We start from the raw sequence: 18,261 nt of genomic DNA on the forward strand, positions 1-18,261 counted from the left end.
GATTAAATATGGTGTAGGGAAGGATTTCTGAGTCTTTTCAACCCATCACTTTTAGTGTCATACACGTCATAATGTTAAATGTTATTTCTGTTTTCGTTTATTTGTAAATTACTGCATCATTAGATCTTCACATAAAAGAATTTAGATAAAAATTCATAATTACGTGTGAGAAATAAGAAAATAATTCGATTTCAGAAAAAAGCAGTGTTATCAACACTATACTGCTTCAAGCCCCCCCCTATTTTTACATAATAAATCATTTAATTTACTTCCATTTTTAAATAATGCAGAAATTTAGGATTTAGGTTCAGAATTCTTCTTACTTTTGTATGCATTTAATTCTTCACAACGCATTTCTGTGTTGTGTTCTGTGCAACACAAAATCAATGCTTAAATTTTAATGCAGTACATTATAAAGTGCCTCGCCAAAAGACACTTTGATATACGCTATAGACTTGATTATTTATATAGTTTTTATCTTTGAATCACTTTGATGTGCATTACCAGTTGAAGAAACTGCTATGCATGATAAAAACAAATTATTGAGGAATTGTTTAGCTCGTTACCATTCATGAGTCATTTACAAATGAAAGGTATTTTTTCAAACTGCTGCACTGATTTAAAGACTCTGAAGTCAGCTCAAGGACGATATAGAGAATACAAGCTTTTAATCTCTTTCTCTGGTATTTTTAGCCATACTCATCCACCCGTCAACAAATAAAACTCACTTCATCTTGTGTAGCATCACACAGATTTCTGGAGTCAACCCCAGCTGCCTTAGGGTGAAGGCCACTACAGGTTACCAGTCCATCACACGACCAACAGAAACAAAAAAGTCCAAATGCAACAAAGTCTTGAACTATTCTATGAAGCACGCTTTTGAAATGTGTTGAACTCCACGCAAAAAGGACCCAGCCAAAGTTTGAACGATGGCCTTCTGGTTGTGAGGCAACAGTGCTAACCAGCACACCACTATGGTGATCTCAAAGACACAAATAAATGTTATGGGACAGGTGTGTTTAAATGTTAGAATAAACACAGAAAACACATTTGTGCATTTTTTCTAATTCATCTTAAAAAAATCATTTTTTATTTTCTTTGTTTCAAACAAAAATGAAAATAAACACAAGAGTTTAAAATAGACAGATAAAACAAGACAGTGTGCTTGAAAATTACAGTTAAGGAAAAGACTGGTTGAGCTACTGTTAGTTATATTCCAACTATCTTATCATACTTATAACAAAATATATAGCTTCTCAGACCATAAGAAGATATGGAAGATTTATTAAAATCCCTGGAATAACGTAAACCTATGTGATGTTTGACATGTTAGAAAAAATCACGCATTCAACCAGCAGATGTCAGCCTTGACTAACAAGAAATACTGCAATACTTACTGAAGTTAAAGTGCAGAAACTGGAACTGTTGTTCCAGAGTGTTTAAAGATTTGACCAGAATTTGTCAAAGTTGCATTGTTCTGTATAATGAATATTTTATTGATGGGAGCATTTGCCTGTCTTCTTTCTCATAGTACACATGCATACTTGTGAGTGAGACAGAGCAGGGATTTTGAGGAACAATTTCTGTGGGTAAACAGGGAGGAGGGGGTGTGGACTGGCGAAACAAAGGAAGCATCTGAGCAGGAGGTGGACTAATTTAAGCGATCTTTACTTTGCCACAATCCTGAAGCCCTCTCAATACCTCTCTGGCCTCCGTGAAAGAGCACTTGAAGGGCTGAAAAACATTCCAGTGCAAAAAAAGTACCTGGTGACCAAGAGCCGCTGAGTTTATAACAGGAGCAGCAGAGAAAAGTTGTGATTTATCAGTACTGCACCCGACTCATCCTCAGCCAGTGCAGCTGCTTTGGTGTAAAATTTTGCAGTTTTAACTTTACGTTCTATCATAAAGGAAATAGTTTAGCCTTCTCTGTTCTGTATTATACTGTAAAATGCTTCCAAATAAAAGCACAAACACAAAATATCATCTTTGTTTTAAACTGTCAATGGGTTTTCATGGCAAAATTGAGAAAAAACATGGCAGGATTTGACAAGTTCTGGATTTCTTAACACATAGCCCATTGATAGATGTTAGACAAACATAGAGAGAATCACATTTTCTCCTTTTCTAAGGGCATATGATATAATAGGGGATAACGGCTGATTAACTCATGCTTGTGGTTAGAGCATCTGAAATGTCAGAGGGGAATGAATGGAGAAATTACAGATCCCTTGATTTTAATTTTTTTTTAAACCATCACCTTGGATTTTAAATTAGCTGCACTTTATAAAGCTAGAGTTTTCTGACAAAATTTGAGAACAATGAAAAACACAAACGCAACTGGTCTTCCTTTAAAACAGATTTAACAGGACACACTGGCCTCAAGGTTGTTGCAAAAATCATTTGAACAATACAGATAGACTGAAAGGTCCCAGATTAATCATGAGTCCAATAAAAGCACGGAGCTGGTTAGCTTTCAATCCGAATTTGAATAAGGCTTTGGGGCAAATGTGATTGACTACAAATGTGATGTTTTTGGCTCATTTAATACTCTGCACATTAAAGTGAGGCCAACTGCTTGATATCTCACTAATAAAAGCAATATGTAATTTATTGGAAGTAGAGCTATAAAGAAGTGTAAAATAACTAAATACAAAAAATCTATTTTTTTTTTCACTGTTTAAAGTTACACTAATGTAGATCACATATCAACTGCAATGAAAAATTTAAAAAAATACCAATTACATAATGCAAACTATTTTATTTCATCTTTAATTTAGTAATTTTGCAAATTTGGTTAATTGTAAAAGTTTATGTATCCTGCATGTCACATCAACCTAAAAAAAAATAGATAATTACATTTTCTAGTCATTTTAAGCAGCACAAAATGACTGTGCCAAGCAGTAAAGGGTAATAAATCTTTATATACGTTGGTTTCGTCTACCTAAAACTTTACTAAATTAATGAATGATTGATTCCATTTTCAACAAATTGCATTAAATTGTACTTTCCTTAATATCAAAAAATGCTGGTAGAAATAAAAAAAGATAAAATAGTCAAACATTTTTCAGTTGTTAAATGTGGAATTTCACGGAGAAAACGGTGATGCCACACAATAAAAAAGAGGAGTGATTTGATAAATCAATACATGTCGAGTTATCAACAAAGATGACGTAATGTGCATTCAAATGGATCCTTCCTATCTGTGGGGGGGGGTTTACGTGGAACCGTGACTGGAGTCCCTTGCTTCCGTTGTCAGGTGTGCTCCCCTGCTCCCCGCTCTGGGATGGGGTGATGGTATGGTCCACTTGCAGTTCGGAGTTGTTGCTGAGGAGGTTCCACTGTTCGGCGGCACTGTTCAGAGTCGCGTGCGGTTGGGAGAGCATGAAACTGTACCAATTTTGAAAATGGTACCGACTTCATTTCAGAGTTACCTTGGGCAGCGCTGGAGGGTTGCGATTTGTCTCATTTTCTACGTTGCTTCAGGTGAGTATAAATGGATGAACGTTTCTTTTTATTTCTTAAATTATAATTTGTTTTCCATAATGAACGTTTCACAGAAGTTTGTGAGGAAAGCCGACGTTTTTTTTTCGCCCCTTAGAAAGCTCTGCTCTCACGATAAGCTGGCTTTGAGATACGTCAAGTGTTTTTTTTTCTTCTTCTTTAGGTTATAGTTTTGTAAATATTTCAAACTTTGAAACAAGTTCGATTCTGCAGCCTTGAAGAAGCGGTCGGCCCGTGCCACCTCCACGGCTGTTGATATGACCCCAGGCAGTGGATAAAACCCCAATCTCAGTCAATGATCCCTCATCACCCGAGCTAACTCTGTCTCGTGCTGCCGTTCGTGTGGCAGACGGAAAAGCTTCAGATATATTTATCAGAGAAACGTGACTGCTCGTGAAGGAATGCGCTGCTGTTGTGTGTCACGCCACCTGCTTTTGGGGGGAAAAGTGTTGAGGAACCCCCAGAATCGTGTCACCATAGATGATCATTGTAAGGCAGCTTCCTCCTCATTGATTGAGAGAAGGGTCTCACATGTCTGGTGTGCAGCCTGAGCTCATAATGGTTGAATTAGAGTTGACCAACACTTGCCAAAAATTTGCCAACTTTCCCCCAGTGGAGTGGTGCCCCTATGAAGACCTCCAAAATAAAAGCTTCTCTGATTGTCCAAACTTTGCCATCAGCTGTACAATTCTCCTTCCTGGTGTCCTACGGAATTTCTGTGCAATCTGATTGACAAACAAACAAGATCTTTTAAAATTGTATGCCACTGTGGGTTCTTATCAAAGGTAAAATAAAATCTCACCAGGAGCATACATTTTGAAGTACAGATGTCTGCAGCCTTCAACATTTTAAGAGCCATGTGGCTCAGCTTCTCACTGACCACAACCCAATAGGAGCGACAAATTCTCAGGGTGTATTCAGACTGGACACATTTGGTTCGCTTTAAATGAACCAGAGTTTGTTTTTCCCGATATTTTGTAACAAATTTTTCCGTCTGAAGACACCCAAGTAGACCCTGGTTTGGGACCAGGAACCGCTCTTGGACTTATGTTTGGAGGTGGTCTTGGTTCGTTTCCAATTGGACTGAGCTTTGGTTCTTTCTTAGATTCCTCCGTCCGCAACATGGAACCACTGAACCAAACGGTCTTACATGCTTTTTTTGTGTTTTGTTATGCGGTGTGTGCTGCGATGACGTAATCCTAAAAGCAGCCTATACTTTCATACCCGATGTCTCCTAATCACTGCAGTTGCTAGCATCCTCTGAGTTAAAGAACAGATGGCAGATCTATCTCCTTGCCAGTAACCGCTTGCAGCATGCCTCCGCCGTACCAAAGTAACATGTAAAAAGTTTGTTCCCGACTTTCAAAGCTGGTAATTGAAATATAAAGTTTTAATAAGTTAACGGCCCGATAAGGATTGTAAAGCCCCGCACGTCTGTCCTTCTCTTATTGTTTTGACCCATCCTTGTAGTTCGTGCCCAACGACTGAAGAGATCTTTAGTCACGTGGTTTTGTTTACTAGCTTTGGTTGGTAACAGAATGGGCCGCTTGATGGCAGTCTAAATACAGACCAATCGCAAGGACTCGATTCTGAACAAATAAGCAAACTCTATCCAGAACAAAGGATTTGTCCATTCTCAATAGACCCGTACTTTATAAAATTACGACACTGCTTTGTTGGTATTGTTACTAATTTTATAAATATAAAAAAACTACAGTTTTTTGGTAATGATTATGAACATAAATAGAAAATAGCATATTTTTTGAAATATTAAATTGGTCATATTTTTTTAACAGAGCTTTGCGTGACTTTATTTTGAAATGGAAGACACTGTAGGAGGAGGTAATGTATTGTCGGCATCCATTCATTTGTAAATCTAACTAAACACAATTAAACCAGAGTCAATTTTTGTCAGAACTGGACAGAAGCGATCCGTACTGTGCTCCAACTGTGAATTATTATTATTATTATTATTATTATTATTATTATTATTATTATTATTATTATTATTATTATTATTATTATTATTTAGAAAGCCAATATAGAGAGCCACATGCAGCTCCAGAGCCTCAGGTTGCAGACCTTAGTTTAAGTAGAACATCTAAATCGCATCAAATTAAAACTTCCTATTGGCTATTTGGCTCTTTATATCCAAAAGTCTTTATACTGTTTGCTCTTTTATTACAAGATTGACTTAAGTGTGAAGCAGTTTGTTGCCATAATAGTTGTGTCATTATGTATTAGTGCAAGTACGAGTGGTAAGTGTCTTCTACATCCCTGCATGTGTGTAGACTTTTTATCCCAACTGTGATGCTGCAATAAACATTTTTGCCTTCACACAGGATGCCATTCTAAAATGCTTTTGTTGTCTGCTACATTTTAACCCAAATTATTGCAGATTTCGTAACTATTGGGTAAAACTTTATCATCATGAGGTAGGTTGAAATGTTCTTTTTCTCTAAAAAAAAATGAACACATTTTTTTTTCTGTTTTTTGAAAGGGTCTGACAGGTGAATTTTATGAGTTAATACTTATTTGTGGTGTTCAACTCTTTAAGAAACCCACCTTTAAGAAAGAAAAAAGTTCTGCAAACTCATTTGAATATTTTTGTTTTTGTATACTTATAATAGAACGTTTTATTTCATTTTAAATCACTGCATTCAAAATGGATTCTTACAATATGAATAGAACACATCAATTACACCTTACTAAGTTCCTAAATTGTGCAGATATTTGAGGAAAATAAGCAAGACTATTGTACTTGAAGAGCAAATGGAACACTGGGTGATTTCAGCATATTCTAACCAAAAGTAACTTGCGGCATTGATTGTTACCCTGTAATTGCTCAAGGCAAAGCTGCATTAATCCTCCTCCTATTCCACAATCATGTTCTTTAGACTTTGGTTCATGGTGTTCCCAGGGTAAATGATGGCTGTTCTGGAACTCAAATCTTTAATTTTAGCTTATTTTGAGAAAGAAGACTGTGATCTGCAAAGATGCATGCCTTAAAATGAAGAAGAGCTGCAGAATGAATGTGAGTGTTGGAAATCCAAGTTGATGAGTTTTACAGAGTCAACAGTCGGGAAAAGACGGCCCACATTCATGGTTTGGCTCTAAAGCGTTGTGTTGCTCGTTAGTTTGCTGCATTTAGACATCATTCAGTCAGCTGTTAATAAGGGTTGGTGGACTACTTTGTAAACAAGGACTACATTGACAAGTGGGTTTTTGCTTGCATCCACAAAAGGCCTGCACAACATTTGGAAAACATGGGAGATTGAAGTCATTAAACTACTGAAAGGTTAGAGTGAAAGCCAGTAATTTGTTTCTAATTTTCTCCACTTTAAGTATGCTGCTTGCTCCAAATTACAGACTAAGCTTAACCTATATCAAGACCAAATATTTTAGTAGGTAATATGCAAAAGTGATGCAAAAGTGTATTTTCACTTTGGTTATCACTTCTTTATGGCTTCTGTTTAAACTTTGTGGAAAGAGAATCAGAAGAATAACCTTGATATCCAGTTAGCATTCTCTTTTATTCAGAAGTTTGAAGTCTCAACAAGAATGACCACAATATTATTCCATTTTTTTCATGACAAAGCACACCATTGTGGTGAAAGACTGAACGTTTGGATTTCTACTTCAGCTACGCACAGACTAAACAACACAGATCTTTTACCATCATAGATGAACAAATTCTAATAGCCTGCAGCATTTTCAGGGATTTATTAGAATGTTTTTCTCGGCGGACAGTTTTTATCTAGTTTCATTTTATTATTTTTTTGTTCTTTCTGAAGATCCACTCCGATTAAAATCATGATTTTGGTGTTTTTAACATTTTCTTGCGGCATATTTCTCATGTTGGAGTACATGTATAAAGAAGATTCAAATTGCATTTCTGAGTATTTCTTAATTCAAATCGCTGTGAATCGGGAGCAGATGAAAAAATGTCATTGCAAAAGCTTGTAGCTGCAACATAAGCTGCCATGGCAAGCCACAAGCTCCCTACTCCGCTCCATTCTGATGCATCTACTTGTAGACGATTAGATGCATGTACGTCTTGATTTTTCTCATTTAAGCTGGTATCTGACTCAAAAATGTACAGCTGGATAGCTCCAATATTGCTCACCATTTTTGTTGCAGCAGTAATGTTAGGTTGAGGGTGTTATGGGCTGTAAACTAGAGGGAGAGCGTGTAAACCGAGGGATGATGGGAAATGAGGAAGGCTCAACAGTCGGTTACCTTGGAGGCAAATTTTTAATGAACTACTTTTTGGTAAGGATGACTAGGTGGGCATCCAAACTATATTCTTGGGTAAAATGTAGCTGAAAGCTTTTTTATTTATATATGAATACAAACAAATTTTTATAGATGTGTATAAATTTAGCGAATGTTTAATATAAATTATATTTGGCCTACCCTTGAAGTTTGAACTTGATAGTAAAAAAATTAAAAAAGACTTGTAACTAGCCTTGACCTTTTGACATAGCTTTTTAATAGTAATATTGTAAAAAGGTTTATGTTGTCCAACTTTTTTGCTAAATTACATCTAATATGGTCTTTTTACCTTCTTTCTTTAACCAGTTAACATCTGAATCCTGCTAGTTCGCATCCTCACTCGTGATAGACTGCTTTTTGTAATGTATTTCTAACTTTTCCCACAAACATTCTTCTGGAAATCAGCTGCCATTTGTTTTTTAGGGGCTCTGTAAACCTATTCATGTTGTTTTGTTCATTTCTAACATGGAAAACATCCACTTATAATGCTTCGTCTTAACAGCAGTGTCACTCAAACTGTAAGGTTTTATTGTTGGGGAATTCTCTTTCTACACCTTTTCAGACTGATGGACTTTGAGCAACTTAAATATGTAAACAAAAAACATATACAATCCTAATTGGATAAACACTGTTTACTAAACAGTTGGCGCTGTGTTAAACTATTCAATCTCGGATTAATTTTCTCTTTGAAACTTCAGTCCCATTGCAAATTTCCAAGCAGAACAGATGCAGCTCCTGGTCCAGGAACTGCTGCTGCCCTGACTGCCCCATCCCACGATGGAACATGTTCTGACCATGTTCTTTTTTAATGGGATCTGCAACATCACTCACCTTCCTTTCAGTTTCAGTTGACTGCACAGACTTGTGTGACAGCTGCTTTTCGTCTCCCTCATTCCAACACCATAACTGTTCATAACTTGGATTTCCACCTTTAGCAGACGCAAACAATCCCCCTGCAAAACTCATGTACTGACACACTTCCTGCCTCATAAATGGTGCAGGTTATGGTAATATTGAGAAAGTGCTTTGTGTTCTATGTGTCCTTGATGCGAGAATACATATAATCTGCTTTCCAATGTGTCTGTGAAACAAAAAACTAAGATGACAATTGCTATTGAAGTTTTTTGTCTAACATTATTCAAAAATACTGTATTGATTTTGGACTTTCTGGGATAAAAAAAAAAAAGAATTACTTCTACATCAAGAGAAGCAGCATCTAACATCTGATGCAGTAGATGTTGCCCTTCTTCTCATCAGTCTTTTTTACTTCCAGCTGGAGAAAATTAGGCCAAAGTTATGTAAGGCTGCTGTCATGTCACCAATAAAAAATTCAGTTGCTTTACCTCTTCCATTGCACAGTCAGTGCAGGAGTTGCTACTGTCCTCTTGCCCTTATGCGGCTCCAATCCCATCCATTCAAAAAAAGCTGTTAGGAAAAAAAAGACTTTTTTTTTTCATATGTGGGTCACATATGACCGTTTCGGCAAAGTATGATCAATTCACGCAAATGTGACGCCAAAACACACACTTTTACTGATTAATGTGTTCAGCACAATATATTTATGCAATATACATTTAAATCCATGTCAACATCCCTGCTCTGGCAAAATTGACTTGATGGAGGCTCTTCAACATGATAACGTCATAACTTGTTCCGTTTAGGCCCCTTATTGTATTACTGCTTGCTTCGAGTCTTTTGTGTGGAGAAACCTTGCTCCGTGTGTGTGTGTTTTGTGTTTTTTCTTTTTGGTTCACACTATTGGCCCCTAAAATAACCTTTTTCTGCTTCTCATGACAAAATCTTAAACATATTTGCACTGCAGATGGACAAAAATGATTGCTCTTTTCATTTAAATTTTAGTATTTTGTGACACCAGAGGATCAGGTTGTGGCACAATTGTGGCTTGTTTGATGTTTTTTTGCCAAGTAGCACGTTTTCCCAAGTAAGACTATTATAATCTGCTTTCTCTTTTACATTCTGCCCATATTTGACCATTTAGAACCTTTTTGCTTTTTTTTAAACCTCTATTCCAATTAGTTAGAATATCAATTATTGTTGTGTTATTAACAGACTGTTTATAAGAACTGGACTGAGTATGATGGAATCCACAGAAAGTGACTTGCTTCCAGCTCCAATGAAATGAAGTCAATTCAATCGCCATTATATGGACCCCGCCATGTCGGAGCAAGTTTGTTTAGTTTCTTGGCATACTAACCAAGATCAATCATTAGTTGCCTCAAAAAGAGGTTGAAGATGGCTTTCTTTGCAAGTTAGTGATTGACTAATGTTCAGCTTTAGGCTTGGAAACTAAAATCCAAACTGGTGGAGGACTCCTCTGACTCCTCATAACAGAACATGAACTTGTTTATGAAGTTTTACCACGTCTTCAACTCCGTCACTTTATTTAAAAAGCTGTCTTTTCCTTTGCAGAGCGTTTATTGTCAAGAGTGTGCATGAATAATGTATGCAACATTAAAACTGATTGAATACAAAGGCATTAGGCGGACGGTACCATATTGTTGGATAATTCTAAGCCACTTTGACATGTTCTTCATCCAGCAGAATAGTCATTTATTATCTTTACCATGTCCCTGTCTATCTCAGGCCCTGGTTTTTAATTTAGTTGATCTTTCAAATTTTGATTTGAATAAATAAATAAAGTTCCTTTGACTATACCACATTATCTTAATTTGAAATAATTTATGGTTTGTGATGAACCACGCATCTTTGCTGCTGACTTTTTACGTGTTAGAAAATGATATTTAATGATATTTAACTCTGGATATTTATGTATTTTGAAGCCTTTTCTATGATGGCTGAAATGATCAAGTAAACGTTTTAAGTTTTAGTTTATTTGTATTTTTACATTCTGAAATGTGCATTTACTCCCAAATTTGGTAAAAGCCAAGTTTTATTGTTTTAATTCTGCTTAGTAGCAGCCTCCTGCATAGTGGACTGCTTTTTATTTAACATGGATAATGTTCAGAAAAAGTATATTTTGCACCAATTTAGACCATTCAGCGGGTTATGGTTATGATCAGCTGCCATTTGCTCTTGTTTGTCTGTCTGTAGGCCCAGCTTTGGTGTTTACTCAGTCTTAACATGGAGAAAATAGTCATAAATTCCAATCATAATGCAAAATAACGGTCTTATGATCTGATCATTTGCTTCATGAGAATTAAATTGAGTGAAACCAAACAAACTCGAGCATTTTCACCAAAGCTGTCTATATTTCAGCCAAAATGGCAAAAAAAAAAAAGGATGATATTAGTGTCTCATAATTTTTGGGACAGAGAAATTTCCACTCTCTGAGCCAATTCTTTAAGGACATGGCCTTTTTAAAGGGAGACAAAGCTGTTTTTGGCAAAACAACAATAGAATATTTGGAATTGTTTGGCAAGCAGTGCTGCAAATTTTGTCGTGTTCTTCTGTCCTCCTGGCAGCTTGTTCTAATTAGTGATTTAGTCAAAAGCTTTGACTATTTTTTTTTCTACTTACACCACATATTTTGTGCTTTCTCTGCACTGCAATCCAGCATTTTCTCTTGCTGTCTTTTTTTTCCAGACTCTTCCCTCTCCTCATCCTCAGCCTTCTTTTCTTCTCCCAGCAATGATGTCATCTTCTTCCCATTAGCATATCACTTTCTTTTTTTCTTCCTCTTCTTCTGATTCCAGCCTGTTCCCTTCATATCACTTCAACTTTTTTCGGCAAATCACTGAGCGCTCGCTTTTTAGACATGCCACATTTCTGACAGTGCAAGTTACAGAGAGCATCAGTCAGTTATATTTGGACAGAAGTCTGCTCATAATTTCTAAATTCAGATCAGTGGGATTCAACTTTATTCCTTCATGGAGAACACCAAGTCCCTCAGTAAAGCATTTATTCCATGGCCTCATTTAGCAGGATAGGAGTTTGATTTCAGACATCAGATGAAGCTGAACTTTATAGTAATGAAACAGATTTTCAGCTAACATTAGATGGCCCATTTTTCACCAAAAAATTGGATCATATGCTTTAGATTTTAGGAGCCATAGTAGATTTTGGAATAAGTTGACAAACAGTTTTTAGTGTTTTGCCTTCATAGCACATTAAGATGTATTAAAACATGTATTTCATCTTAATGATAAATGCAGGAAAGATCCAGGTCCTGAGGGACAGCCTGTTCACGCTCCAGCAGGATCACATTTCTACAGAGGAACTGCTCAGAACAACCACAGTGGAACAACAGAACACTGGTGGACGTCTGCTCCACTCTGCTTTAATCCTGCCAGTAAAAGGACTTGAACCAGCATCCATGTCACTCCTCATTAAGAGTATTTTTTTGTGGCTGATTTTTCTCTAATGAATTATGATGCTCTATTATTTTAAATGAAGTTATTTTCAAGTTGCTTGCTGAGTTTTACAAAAGTAGGGATTATGTGAGAACCTTTTAATGCATCTTTGTTAATTAAACCTGCTATTTTCATCTAGTGAACAACCTAAAAAAGTTGAATTTATACAGTAGTCTTGCGTTTATCGTGAAAATTGCGTTCTAAAAAAACTCACAATAGGTGAAATCTGCAAAGTAGATTCACAAATGTTTTAAGGCTGGAAAACTCCTCACTGCACACATTACACACTTTTCTCTGACAGAGATGAACGTTTTCATCCTTTTCTCTCTTTTAAACTCCTAAAGTTCAAACCTTGGTAGAAAAATAAATCTAGTAATATAGAATGAAAACAAAGATTTAAACGATAAAAGATTTATCTAAATTTGGTGAGCATTCTGTACAGGAGACGAAGCACAGAGGACATTGATTGATGAGGTCAAGAGCCAATTAGGATGCAGAACACAATGCGCTGTAAAAAAAAAAAGTATGCAAAATTGCACTGAGAAAAAAAACAGATTTAGCGAGACCATGAAAAGTTAACTGCGATGTTGTGAGGGACTATAGTACATTGTCAAATTATTACTTTATTATCACTTTCACTGATAAAAAGTCTGGTGTTGCTTCCTTCATGAACCTGGACTACACATTATTGTATTAATTTTGCAAACTGCTAATTACTGTTTTCAGCCTAATCAGCAGGTTGTCAGAGTGGTTGTTAAACTTTTTAAACTTGATTGCACTATCATTGTCGGCGAAGGCAAACATATTTTTCTATGTGTGTGTCTTAACAGGTGCTTGGTGCAGTCAGGTGGTGGTTCCTCCGCGGGTGAGCGCTGTTCTGGGAAAGAACGTCACGTTAGAGTGCCGGGTGGAGGTTGGCAAAAACCTGACTCTTACTCAGAGTTCCTGGGAGCGCCGTCTGCCTTCAGGCTCCGCCACAGTGGCTGTGTACAACCCAGAGTTTGGCACCTCCATCCCCCCAGAATATATTAACCGCCTGTATTTTCGCTCACCTACCTCTCACGATGCCACCATTGTCCTGAAAAACGTAGGCTTTTCTGATGTCGGAATCTATACCTGTAAGGTCGCTACATTTCCTCTGGGGAACACTCAAGCTTCTACTACGGTCAATGTACTTGGTAAGTATGTGCCTACCTAAATAAACTTTTAACTATTGAAATCATCTCAGGAAATTCCAGCTACAAACAAATGAGGTGTTTTTTTTTTTTTTAAACTAATCAACTATGAGAAAAAAGTTACACTTTTTGACTTCATTAAATTACTTCAGAAGATGAAAAGTGTTTTAGCAATGATTCTTTTTCCTGATCTGTCAATAACAGTGGAGCCAAAGGTCTATGTGTCTGCTGGTTCATCCGCCCTGATTGATGGCGGCAATGAGACGGTGGTGGCCACCTGCATCGCAGAGCGAGCTCGACCCCCCGCCGAGGTGTCTTGGGAGTCTAACCTGTTCGGCCAATCAGAAGTACAGTTGTTTGATGACGTCAATGGCACAACCAGCACACAAGTACGCTACATCTGGCAGCCCACACGCCACGTCCGGGGCAACACACTGACTTGTGTGGTCCGTCACCCAGCCTTGCAGAATGACTTCAGGATACCTTACCAGCTCAATGTTCAGTGTAGGTGCCTCCTTACTGCACAGACTTTTGATTCAAAATTGGGTTTCTTTTATTATTATTTCACAGTTTCAGCTAGAACTTCTCATAGAAGCATTTTGAATTAATAAAACAATAAGTGTTTTATATTCAAAGGTTGTTTCAGGTTTTCTTTGATTGAAATCCACAGTGTCTCACAAACAGCAACATTTTTTTTGAAGATTTATAAGCTATTGCTGATTTTAAATGCAAAAAATGAGTTTCTCCTAGTGTGCACTCTCTAATAACCTCACCTTAAGGTTTTGCCTAATTTCATTTGCTTTTCCACATACTTTAAAACCCAAATGTTCTCAGTTGAGAAACTGTTCATATTTGGAGTTTACAGATTTATACAAACATTAATCTCAACTGTAATCCCATTTTATGGGTAGTTTAGATGCATTTAGTTCAAAGATTTGTTATAAACTGAACTAAGACATTGAGTATTAAAAAAATCTACAAACATATTCCATCAACTAAACACTCTTAGTATTGTTCAAAATATCCTCCATCACCTAAATAATTAGATTTTCTCACTTGGTGGTTGTTGTCTGTGTTGCAGTTGCTCCTGATATATCAGTTGTGGGGTACGATGGAGACTGGTACGTGGGCCGTGAAAAGGTACAGATGGCTTGCAAAGCCAACGCAAACCCGCCGGTGCATCACTTCAGATGGATCAGGTTTGTGTCTGTTTAATGCAGCTTTCATTTATCTGTGAAAATGTCTCAAATTAAAGAACATTGGTTGAATGTCTGATGGCATCCAGAATCAATAAGAGAAATTTTTACAAAAAAAGTGTTCAAACTTGGCATGGAAGTTCTCATTAAGTTTTTGCTCCTAAATATGACATTATTTTAAAGGAAAACAAAGAGAAAAAGCAGATTTAAAGCTAAACTAAGTTTGACAATTTATGTTACGGCCCAACTAAAGGTCACAGTCTTGTATTTTCTTTGATGGTTCTATTTTTGTCTGCCACCTATTCTAGATGAATTGTTTAATTTATGCTTTGGGATTTTTTACCGTCTAATAATGCAGAACTAACAAGAAACAAAGAAGCTTTTAATTGCAGAAATCACATAATAAATGCACAATTTCTAGAGCAAAAACAGAAGAAAATTAACGCATTTGTTGTATAAATTAGTTGATTATTATCAGAAGTCGTGGATGTTTTTTTTAAAAATGGCAAAACATGTGTTGCCTGCATGCCTCTGGTTATTAAACGCTGTCTTTTGTGTGCCCCAGACTGGACGGTGAAATGCCACAGGGTGTGGAAATAATGAACAGCACTCTGCTCTTCCTGCGGCCCCTCCAGCGAAATGACTCCGGAGTCTACAGATGTGAGGTTGCCAATGACATCAGCCTCCGCAGTCGAGATGTTCGCATTCTCATTCAAGGTGAGCGGGGTGTATTCATGTCGGCACACCGCTGATCCCGGTTCCTCCCTTAGGATGCACTCTGTCTGCATGCGCGTCACAAAGGGCACCAGCCTGTGGCATTGTTCGTCATGCTGAAATGTGACACTGTATCACTCTCATCCACTGTGGACACGCTGACCCATGGTACAATGTTGTGGTGCTGATGTTGGAGTTGGTCTCAACCGCATGCTTTTGTTAGCTTTGATGAACACGAGGCATCCAGATGTTTTAACAAGGAGTTCCTGGTCTGAACAGCGGCCAAAACTGAAGGAATCTCGACAGCACAATGCACTGCCTCTGCTCTCCTGCCAGCTTGGTGTCTTTATGTGTCTGCTGTCTTTGATCTAAACTATGAGCATGCTCCTCTGGTTACACACAATCTTTTTTATTTTATTTTTTAGCCTGTGGAAACTTGTTCTCCAGTGAAGTTTGGATGATTATGGGATACATTTTTCTTGCCTTCTTTTTGCTTTTCTTTTATTCTTGCACGTGTCATGCAGTAAGAGGCAAAAGCCTGCAGCCTCACTCTGAGATGATGTCTCAGATTCATAAAACATTAACTAGTCCTTTTCAACTCCTATTTATTATTTATCATCCCCATTTCATTTTCCTTTGAGAGGAGCTGTATGTGTGTGCATGAGCTTACATACATTTGCGTGCTCTTCATTGTATTGTGTTGTGGATACGTCCGTTTCCTGCCTTTCCCTGCCTTAGTGTTGTGCAGTTAAGACTTGTGGGCTACAAAGCTCTGTGTTTGTTTCTGATCTCTAAGTGGTGAATCTTTGCCCTCTATGTGGCCCAGCTCTCAAGTCAAAGTAGCGGTGTACTTTTGCTGCTCCATTAACGGGTTTTTGATGCAGAAATTTTCCACAACAATAATGATGATCATTGTCCCCGGCCTGTCTGCATGTGGGAATAAACCACTAAACTCTTTCCCATTTCACAGTTCGTGTTTTCTTTGTGATGCTGCAGGAAGCAAACGGTGATGGCTCCTGAAAAGACATACCGGTACTTGCATTTGTTAGAGTGGAAATCAGTGCGTTAGGAAGAATATGAAAGGATTACAGCAGAGCCATTTAAAGTCTTAAAGATTTTATCAAAACCTGCTTGTCAGGTCCCAGTGGTTATTGTTGTTTCTAAGTTGAGTTTCAGAAATCCTGTTCATAAATCTTTGATTTTCCCTGAAGCCTTTGGTTGGTTCTCATTCTGCCCTAAATTCTGACAGGCATTTGTGTTTAAAGTCTGCTGATGACAGCAATAAAACCAAAAATTCTTAAGTCAGTCTGTAAACAATGATGTTTATAAGCTTGGAACCAGTCCAGAATAATGGATTTTTTTACCACTTATTTCATTAAAAATATATATACCGGTATATATTAATAACAGAAAATAAACCAATTCCTAAGTATTTTATACAAAAAAAAAATAGATAAATTGAATAAAACTGTCAACTGTTTCTCGTCCTAGTCGGTCAGAATTACATGGAAAAGTAAAGTCCATTTTAAATAATATAGAAGGGAAACTTAACAGCATTGGTTTGTTTTTAATTTTTCTATTTGTTTTTCTCCAAAAATGCAAAATAATAACTTAGGACTGACGGGGGGACAGGGAAGCAAGATTTAAATAATTGAACAAAGACAAAACAAATAAAATAAACAAAATATTGCTAAAAACTGATAAAACTGCACACGAAACTATTAATACAATTATTTCCCTATATAGTCAAATACCAATGCTCACCATTTAATCAAAATCTCATTGAGTTAATACAGAAGGGTTCTATTTTTTTTACATTTAGGGCCCTCCATCTAAAATAAAACAATAATTTAACAACTGACTAGCTAAACTGCTTAACTTAAACACACCTACCCCCACTAGTTGATTGATTGACTGATTGATTGATTGAAAAATTAAGATAGATCTTTATATCTGACGGCTAGGAAATAATTTGACATGAATTCCTCTTCTACACTGCACAAATGCTTTCCAAATGTTTTCAGAAGTGCTACTTTCAGTTTCTTCTTAATTATTCTGATCATGGGAAAAATACACTGCATTTCCAAATGAATTATACGTCTGCAAAACCCAATTTTAACTGAGTAAATGTATCAAAACAAAACTTTGTCTGGAAACAGGTTGAGTACCTGAGTCAATAACCAGGCTGTTCTGACAGCAAGATTTAATTTGCATATTCACTAATACAGTAATCCTTATAATTCCAGGATTTCTTGCACTCAAAAACATGGACTGTATGAAACAAAGGGCCAATTTTTATCCCTCTAAGAATATTTAGGATTTGTTGAAAAAGAAATTCCCTAAGCTGCACTGCTTGACTTTAGACAAAAAAGTACAACATTATGTGCGCAAAGTAAGTCAGAGGTGTTCGTTTAACTAAGTCAACGCAAGGATTTTTTGTCAATGAACATAGAATGTAATGGTATACATTTATAACAAATGTCAATGTTTTTTATCTTAATTTATGCTGTTTTGTCTGCTCTACATACCTGACTAAAACCACAACCACTCTCTGCAGCGCCTAATAAACACTTCATGAACAGGAGCAGAAATGGATTTAAAATGTCCAGCATAGATCTTCAAGGAAATGAAATGGTATTAACTAACGTAAAGTTCACAGCTATCCCTCCTCTGTGCTTTATTTATTTATTTTCTTAACATATAAGATCACAAAAAATGCCGAATTCAGAAATATTCTAGGATTGTTTAGGCATAAATTGCATCTGTTGGCATGTGGTTAAACAGGCTTGTCGTCATATTTTAATAACATTAGAGATTCAAATGACATATATAAACATAGCTCAAGCATGGACATATTGTTGCACACAGCTCAGGGAAGGGTTTCTTAAAAAGCAAGTCCATATGTATTAGTTAAGTGTTGATGCAGCTTAACAAAAAAATAAATAAAATAAAACGATGGCATGAGAAAACTTGGCTTTGGATCATAGATCTAATTTTTTATGCCTACTTCAGTTTTAATTCAACAAAGACTCCAAAGGACATGTTTTTTTATACTTAGTTTTTACTTGA

The 18,261-nt window shown here is 36.7% G+C and overlaps 1 protein-coding gene across 2 annotated transcripts in view; it reads left to right on the forward strand.

The window, feature by feature from the left end:
• The first annotated feature begins 3,210 nt into the window (after positions 1-3,210).
• The window catches only part of nectin3b (nectin cell adhesion molecule 3b), a 30,530-nt gene continuing 15,479 nt past the window's right edge, over positions 3,211-18,261 (forward strand). For both annotated transcript variants that reach the window (XM_011483629.4, XM_020708970.3), the window contains exons 1-5: positions 3,211-3,483; positions 12,938-13,285; positions 13,487-13,786; positions 14,364-14,481; positions 15,044-15,195. In XM_011483629.4, the coding sequence (XP_011481931.2) occupies positions 3,297-3,483; positions 12,938-13,285; positions 13,487-13,786; positions 14,364-14,481; positions 15,044-15,195 (1,105 nt within the window). In that variant the 5' untranslated portion in view covers positions 3,211-3,296. The remainder of the gene's footprint in view (positions 3,484-12,937; positions 13,286-13,486; positions 13,787-14,363; positions 14,482-15,043; positions 15,196-18,261) is intronic.

Source organism: Oryzias latipes, chromosome 14 (genome assembly GCF_053564925.1).
Source record: "Oryzias latipes strain Hd-rR chromosome 14, Olatipes_Hd-rR_3.1".
NCBI lineage: Eukaryota > Metazoa > Chordata > Actinopteri > Beloniformes > Adrianichthyidae > Oryzias > Oryzias latipes.